The sequence below is a fragment of the Euleptes europaea genome, chromosome 9 (genome assembly GCF_029931775.1).
Source record: "Euleptes europaea isolate rEulEur1 chromosome 9, rEulEur1.hap1, whole genome shotgun sequence".
Taxonomy (NCBI): domain Eukaryota; kingdom Metazoa; phylum Chordata; class Lepidosauria; order Squamata; family Sphaerodactylidae; genus Euleptes; species Euleptes europaea.
This window is the reverse complement of record NC_079320.1, coordinates 26,642,340-26,650,568: the sequence shown is the minus strand read 5'-3', so window position 1 is coordinate 26,650,568 and position 8,229 is coordinate 26,642,340. Positions and strand designations below refer to the sequence as shown.

Sequence of the window (8,229 nt, the reverse complement as noted above, 5' to 3'; positions counted from 1 at the left end):
AAATTCTAATCCTAATCCTATTGTTAATATTTATTAATCCCTTTAGCATTGTATTTTCCACACCAGAACAAAAAAGCAGGAAGAGAAAAAATTTTATATAATTTTTTATAATAAAACATATAAAAAAAAGAAAACTAAAAAAAAAAAAACCTACCATCTTACAGATTGCACATAATCTACAGGGTTGCCAGCCTCCAGGTACTTCACAAAGACCATATGGTTCTCTCTTTTGAACCAGATGGTCTTTGTGAACTACCTGGAGGTTGGCAACCCTGTGTCCTGTAGATTATGTGCAATCTAAAATTGTAGGGTTATTGTCGAAGGCTTTCACGGTCAGAGTTCATTGGTTCTTGTAGGTTATCCGGGTTGTGTAACCGTGGTCTTGGAATTTTCTTTCCTGACGTTTCGCCAGCAACTGTGGCAGGCATCTTCAGAGGAGTAACACTGAAGGACAGTGTCTCTCAGTGTCAAGGGTGTAGGAAGAGTAATATATAGTCAGAAAGGGTTGGGTTTGAGCTGAGTATTGTCCTGCAAAAGTATTGTCCTGTAAGTATCAAACCCAACCCTTTCTGACTATATATTACTCTTCCAACACCCTTGACACTGAGAGACACTGTCCTTCAGTGTTACTATGAAGATGCCTGCCACAGCTGCTGGCGAAACGTCAGGAAAGAAAATTCCAAGACCACGGTTACACAGCCCGGATAACCTACAAGAACCAATTGTAGGGTTAGTTTGTTTGAGTTAGACTATCTTGGGAAGGGGGGGGATTGATCTTGTGAACCTTGGTGAACGGAGCCGCGCAGCTTGCGAGCCGCCGTCCTAGCGGCAGGGCTTCGATTCAGCCGCCCTTCCTCCGCCGGTGCACGCGCCTCCCCTTGCCCCTCCTCGCGGCCAAAGGGCCCCGACGTGCAGCCTGGAGGCGGGGCGGCTTAGGGCTGACGGGGCGGGGCAGCCTGGCCGGCGGGGGGGGGGGAGGGAGAGCTGCGGGAGTCGTCCGGCCAGAGCGAGCGGAGGCATGGGGCTGCTGGCCGGAGACTGACCCCGACCGCCGCCTGCGCTCGGGAAGCCTGCGCGGCCGGAGGCTGTGCAGCGCGGCGATGGGGCGGGCTCTGCTGCCCTTTCTGGTGACCTGCGGCTTGCTCGGGGTGCCGGCGGGCCGGGGCCAGGAGCCGCAGACCCCGGACTGGAGGATGACGCTGAAGACCATCCGCAACGGCGTGCACAAGATCGACACGTACCTCAACGCGGCGCTGGACCTCCTGGGGGGAGAGGACGGCCTCTGCCAGTACAAATGCAGCGATGGTAAAGGAGGGGGGGTTCTGACAAACGGGGGTGGACGGGCACCGGAAGCTGCCTTATACTGAATCCAGACCCTTGGTCCATCGAAGTCGGTATTGTCTACTCAGACCGGCAGCGGCTCTCCGAGGTCTCAGGCAGGGGTCTTTCACATCACCAACCTGCCTAGTCCCTAACTGGAGGTGCCGGGATTGAACCTGGGGCCTTCTGCACGGCAAGCAGATGCTCTACTACTGAACCACAGCCTCTCCCCTGGAAATTTTGTGAGTTGAACACATGAAGCTGCCTTTTACTGAATCAGACCCTCGGTCCATCGAAGCCGGTATTGTCTACTCAGACTGGCAACAGCTCTCCAGGGTCTCAGGCAGAGGTCTTTCACATCACTTACTTGCCTGATCCCTTTAACTGGAGGTGCTGGGATTGAACCTGGGGCCTTCTGCACGGCAAGCAGATGCTCTACTACAGAGCCAGAGCCCATCCCCTTAAAATTTTCCAGAGTTTTGTGAGTTGAACACATGAAGCTGTCTTTTACTGAATCAGACCCTTGGTCCATTGAAGCCAGTATTGTCTACTCAGACGACAGCGGCTCTCCAGGGTCTCAGGCAGGGGTCTCGCACATCACTTACTTGCCTAATCCCTTTAACTCAGTGGTTCCCAACCTTTTTTTGACCAGGGACCACTAGGACTTTTTTGTTCGGTGCAGGGACCCCAAGGTTCAAAATAAAAATTCCGAGAATTTGAAAATAAACTTTAATCATAACTGTTAGTTAAACATTAAACTTAGAATAATATTTAAATATATTTTATAATAGATAACTTTTAATTGAAAATATTAATTTATTGTTGGTTTATAACTTTGTTTTGGGGACCTTAATTTAGTTCTCACGGACCCCTGGGGATCCACGGACCCCCGGTTGGGAACCAGTGCTTTAACTGGAGGTGCCGGGATTGAACCTGGGGCCTTCTGCATGGCAAGCAGATGCTCTACTACTGAGCCAGAGCCCATCCCCTTAAAATTTTCCAAAGTTTTGTGAGTTGAACACATGAAGCTGCCTTTTACTGAATCAGACCCGACCCTTGGTCCCTCAAAGTCAGTATTGTCTACTCAGACTGGCAGCGGCTCTCCAGGGTCTCAGGCAGAGGTCTTTCACATCACCTACTTGCCTAGTCCCTAACTGGAGATGCCGGGGATTGAACCTGGGACCTTCTTCATGCCAAGCAGAGGCTCTACCACTGAACCACAGCCCCTCCCCTTAAAATTTCCCAAGGTTTTGTGAGTTGAACACATGAAGCTGCCTTATACTGAATCAGACCCTTGGTCCATCGAAGTCGGTATTGTCTACTCAGACTGGCAGTGGCTCTCCAGGGTCTCAGGCAGGGGTCTTTCACATCACCTATTCTTCCTTTAACTGGAGATGCTGGGGGTTGAACCTGGGACCTTTTGCATGCCAAGCAGATGCTCTACAAACTGAGCCAGGGCCCCTTCCCAAAGGTATGTTCATGCCATGCATGATTCCATGAAAAGTTTGGTTTCTTCATACAATCTCAGCTTTAATAAGAAAATGGTTGTGGGTTGAGATGCAAATTCTGTGGCCTCAGAAGGGCTCACTGAACGTAAGGTTGGGATGACCATAAGATTCAGGGAATGCAATTCTTTCCTAAATTAGGTTTGTTGTCTTTTTGGTGGCTGGACCATAAAAAGGTATGCTCTTGAACATTTTTCTATAGCCTTCAGTTTGTGACGCCAGATAACAATAGAGTTTCCTTCAGAATTTTGATTCATTATGATTTGTGTTGTGGATCTTTGGTTCCTTACTGTGTGATTGGCCTGCGTAGCTATTGTTTTAGCTGTTACCTATTTTATCATAACCCCAAAGTTCTCCTTGTTCTTAACCTGCGGTAAGTGTTATCAGATGTACGGTAGTCTGTAATAGTGCCAAGGATTTTGTTACGGAAACACCAGAGTTATTACGAATGTACTGTATGACTAGGAACCAGTTTTGTTGAGCTGTAGATTAGAATATTTGGAAATCATTGTGAAAGATGATCCATTCTTCCTTCATCTGGCATCAAAGGCTAGGTTAACCCATTGGATCTCAACTCTTAACACTTTGCACCAAGTTTAGTTCTCTAAATTTTATTGGGGTTCAAAATATTTTTTCAGCTCAAAGAGTTGAAGAGATGGTTAACTTTTAAAATGGGGGAGCATCTTTTATAAAAGCTACTTTATTCTGTTAATTTTTTTCCAAATAGTCAAAGTATGTTCACGTTCATGATTTCAGTAATGGTTGCAATATCCCTAAAAGGAAGGCCAGTAGTATCACCCATATTGTCTTCATATTTTACAGGATATAAGCCTTTACCTCGCTACGGCTATAAACCTTCACCACCTAACGGATGTGGTTCTCCCCTCTTTGGTGTTCATGTAAGTATCCCCTTCTTTATACGTACACTGATATTCATATAACATTAATGTATGCGTTGAAGTGTGTTGAGCTGTATATGTGGTCAGGTTAACTTGATAACCTTACTTGGTAAACATTCATGTTTGCACCAGAGAATGTTTTACATTATCTGGAATGTTTTACATTATCTGGAATGTTTTACATTATCTGTAACAAAGTCACCGTATATCCAGATACCGGTAGTAAGCTTTTTTTTTTTAAAGGGAAGGGGGGGGTCTATTCCAATTAATTTAAATATCATCCTGTTGGCATAAGTGTTACGAATATGATGATAAACCTTCATGAGATGGTTTAGAAAAATAATTTTGGATTTCTTAGTTTCCCAGTAATTTAAGTTAGAATGTCTCTTGGATTCCTGATAGCCATCTTCACATCCTCAGAACTGTATGCCTGAAAGTCATACTCATCAAAGCCTTACATAGGGTTGCCAACCTCCAGGTACTATCTATAATAATTGGCAGCACGTGGCTTCAAAGATAATATAATGTGAAATATACCAACTGGAAAAGAAAACAATGTTATAGAATATAATAATTCTATTTTTTGGAAAATCCAAAACACAACATATATTCATAAACACTGAGTTGAAAGCCACACAGAAACCTCACTGGGTCTGAAATAACACAAAATGTATCTATACAGATTGCTTTTAACAACAAAACATGAACAACATAAATTCAAGAATTATTTCTGTGGCCTTAACAAAGGCTCATGTATACTCAAGAATTATAGTCCATGAAAAATCACGAAGAGACGAAGAAAGGTCCAAGGTGGGTCTGTCACAAGTATGCGTTTCGGAATCTAATCCTTCCTCAGCTTGGCGACCACAACGATGTGTAAAGAGACCAATAATAATGTCTTCTAAAAATAATTATAATCATAATAATAATAAGGCTTATCAAAATGGCTACAGTGACAACTTATGAGTCTTGAGAATACATTTGTAACAACATGAATGCAATTTCAAAAATAAGACTGTTTACCACTTCTTTTCAAAAAGTCCAAAGAATCTTCAAAAGGAAATTCATGGGAACAATTTTTGTCAGTTTTGTCAGTATTGTCTACCCAGACTGGCAGTGGCTTTCCAGAGTCTCAGGCAAAGACCCTTCACATCAACTTCCACCTGATCCTTTTAGGTGGAGATGCCGGGGATTGAACCTGGAACCCTTTGCATGCCGAGTGGATGCTCTACCACTGAGCCAAGGCCCTTCCCTATTAGCCTGTCCTTGTTAGCCTAGTAAAGGTAAAGGTCCCCTGTGCAAGCACCGGGTCATTCCTGACCCATGGGGTGACGTCACATCCCGACGTTTCCAAGGCAGACTTTGTTTGCTGGGTGGTTTGCCAGTGCCTTCCCCAGTCATCTTCCCTTTACCCCCAGCAAGCTGGGTACTCATTTCACCGACCTCGGAAGGATGGAAGGCTGAGTCAACCTTGAGCTGGCTACCTGAAACCAACTTCTGTTGGGATCGAACTCAGGTCGTGAGCAGAGCTTTTGACTGCAGTACTGCAGTTTAACACTCTGCGCCACGGGCTCTTCTAACATGGGGTTAAGATGTATTCCAGGAGGAATGTTAAAATCCCTGCATTGAATTAATACATCTTAACATGGGGTTAAGATGTATTAATTCAATGCAGGGATTTTAACATTCCTCCTGGATTTGCAACCAAAACTTTATTCCTTTTAAGTCTGTCTTTATTTGCAGGGTTCTCTGACACCTTCAAATGAGGCTAATTCCTCCAATCCCTTTCCTAACCTGTGAGTAAGGATGGTTCTGTCCTGGACCCTATAATGAAAACCTGTTGCATAATAACGTAGTAAACTCGCCCAGCTACATTGGAGTGAGTGAACCTTCTATGCTGTGGCGAGTGTGGTGTAGTGGTTAAGAGTGGTGGTTTGGAGCATTGGAGTCTGATCTGAAGAACTGGGTTCCATTTCCCACTCCTCCACATGAGCGGCGGAGGCTAATCTGGTGAACTGGATTTGTTTCCCCACTCCTACACACGAAGCCAGCTGGGTGACCTTGGGCTAGTCACAGCTCTCTCAGTCCCACCCACCTCACAGGGTGTTTGTTGTCCGGTGGGGAAGATGATTGTAAGCCAGTTTGAGTCTCCCTTAAGTGGTAGAGAAAGTCAGCATATAAAAACCAGCTCTTCTTCTTCTTCTTATGATATCATTGGGGAGTCTGCTGTACAGTTGGGTTCCACTGATGGCTGGAAAGGAGACCCTTTCAGATGTCCACCTCACCTTTGAGTGACATCTTATAGCTGTTCAGTTCCACAGCCAAGTTCTTGTTTAAGCCCCAGTCTCTTTTAATAGCTGTGTGATGCCTTTGCAGAGCATAATCCCACCTCTTTTTGGCTTCCCTTCAAAAAACACTTCAATGCCTTTCTTTCCCTGTGCGCTGATAGTCTGTTGATTTTTAGAACTGGAAGAGTGGTGGATCTGGTCAGCGCTCTGAGGGACCACTAACATTGTTGCCTTTGCCTTTTAGTTTGACATTGGTATTCCTTCGATGACAAAATGCTGCAATCAACATGACAGATGTTATGACACCTGTGGGAACCAGAAAAATGATTGCGACGAGCAATTTCAATATTGCCTCTCTAAGATATGCCGAGATGTACAAAAGACGTTAGGAATACCTGAGAGTGTACAAGGTAAGCTAAATATTTACGGAACATGAATAACTACTGATGCGTGGACTGGTTCTTGCTGGAAACTTGATCTGGAAGGCACAAATTAATGTGGTCTAAGGACTTTCCTGTCTTTCTCTGTGATCATGGCATGATACGTATATTTATATGTGCATTTACAACCTGTTCCATCTAATAGTGGATCATAGTCCAAATTTCATTTTAAACTTATTTGTGTAAACAATTAGTTTTCAAGATTGGGTGTTTAACCACAATTAACTGCACTTATTTTCTGACCTTGAGCACATATTTTCCAACTCTGATATTTTAACTAAACTCTAGAATTATTATCATAGAATCATAGAGTTGGAAGGAACCACCAGGGTCATCTAGTCCAACCTCCTGCACAATGCAGGAAATTCCGAACTACCTCCCCCCCCACGCCCCCAGTGATGCATACTTCATGCCCAGAAAATGGCCAAGATGCCCTCCCTCTCATGATCTGCCTAAGGTCATAGAACCAGCATTGCTGACAGATGGCCATCTAGCCTCTGCTTAAAAATCTCCAGGGAAGGAGTGCTTACCACCTCCCTAGGAAGTCTGTTCCACTGAGGAACCGCTCTAACTGTTAGAAAATTCTTCCTAATGTCTAGACGGAAGCTCTTTTGATTTAATTTCAACCCGTTGGTTCTTGTCCCACCTTCTGGAGCAACAGAAAACAACTCTGCACCATCCTCTATGTGACAGCCCTTCAAGTACTTGAAGATGGTTATCATATCCCCTCTCAGTCTTCTCCTCTTCAGGCTAAACATACCCAACTCCTTCAACCTTTCCTCATAGAACTTGGTCTCCAGACCCCTCACCATCTTTGTTGCCCTCCTCTGGACCCGTTCCAGCTTGTCTACATCTTTCTTAAATTGCTGTGAAGATGTATTTATGTGAAGGTGTATTTCCTTCACCTTAAAATTGTTCATTATAAGGAGAGGGAAGAAAGACTTAAGTTCTGTTTTCTAAAACTGTTGGTTCTTGGCACCTGTTAAAACTGATAGCTCAACTTGATCAATGAGCACCTACCTGTAATGACAGATATATTAACAGCACACAGCAGATGAATCTGAGATTTTAGACTGCAAATACATAAATTTCTAGGAGTAGAAAACAAAAGCTGTGTGGTTGTGGTTGTTTTTACAAGAACATGAAGAACCTCTGTACTGCTTTAAGTACAATGTTATAGAAGGGATCATAAAACCTGAAATGGGGTGGGGGACTAGAAGTGCTGTATGCAACCTATCATCCATTTTTATATCTCTCAGATTCATTTTTATATCTCTCGGACATATATGTTTTAATGGAATATGCTGTAAGGCACCCTGAGCCAGACTTGGTCAGAGAGGGGAGGGGACAGAAATTGAATAAATAATAAATAAATAAATTTACCACTATGGGCATTGCAAATACCGTTTGCTAGGTTGCTTGTCTATCAAATATAGGCTATACAAGCCAGAGGAAATGTATATTAAAACTTGACCTTGTATGTCTTAACTATATACATCTTAACTGTATACCTAGTCACAAGGGAAGAGTAAAGGGTTTTTGTCCTACCTCTAGTGACATCTTTATCTCATTGTATTATTAACTTATTAACATATAAATTAGTTTATCCTTTTTCCTTTTCTCTCTTCCCCGCTCCTCTTTGCAGCATGTGAATCAACAGTTCAGCTGTTGTTTGATGCAGTCATACATTTAGGATGCAAGCCATACCTTGATAGCCAAAGAGAAGCTTGTATGTGTCGGTATGAAGACAAGAGGGACCTTTAAAGACTCTTGCAAC

General features: G+C 43.7%; 1 protein-coding gene across 1 annotated transcript; it reads left to right on the top strand.

Moving 5' to 3' along the window:
• Positions 1-1,076: 1,076 nt before the first annotated feature.
• Positions 1,077-8,229, top strand: PLA2G12A (phospholipase A2 group XIIA). The gene is made up of 4 exons (XM_056855984.1): positions 1,077-1,305; positions 3,648-3,724; positions 6,257-6,422; positions 8,098-8,229. The coding sequence occupies exons 1-4, from the start codon at positions 1,101-1,103 to the stop codon at positions 8,214-8,216; spliced, it is 567 nt and encodes a 188-aa protein (XP_056711962.1). The 5' UTR covers positions 1,077-1,100; the 3' UTR covers positions 8,217-8,229.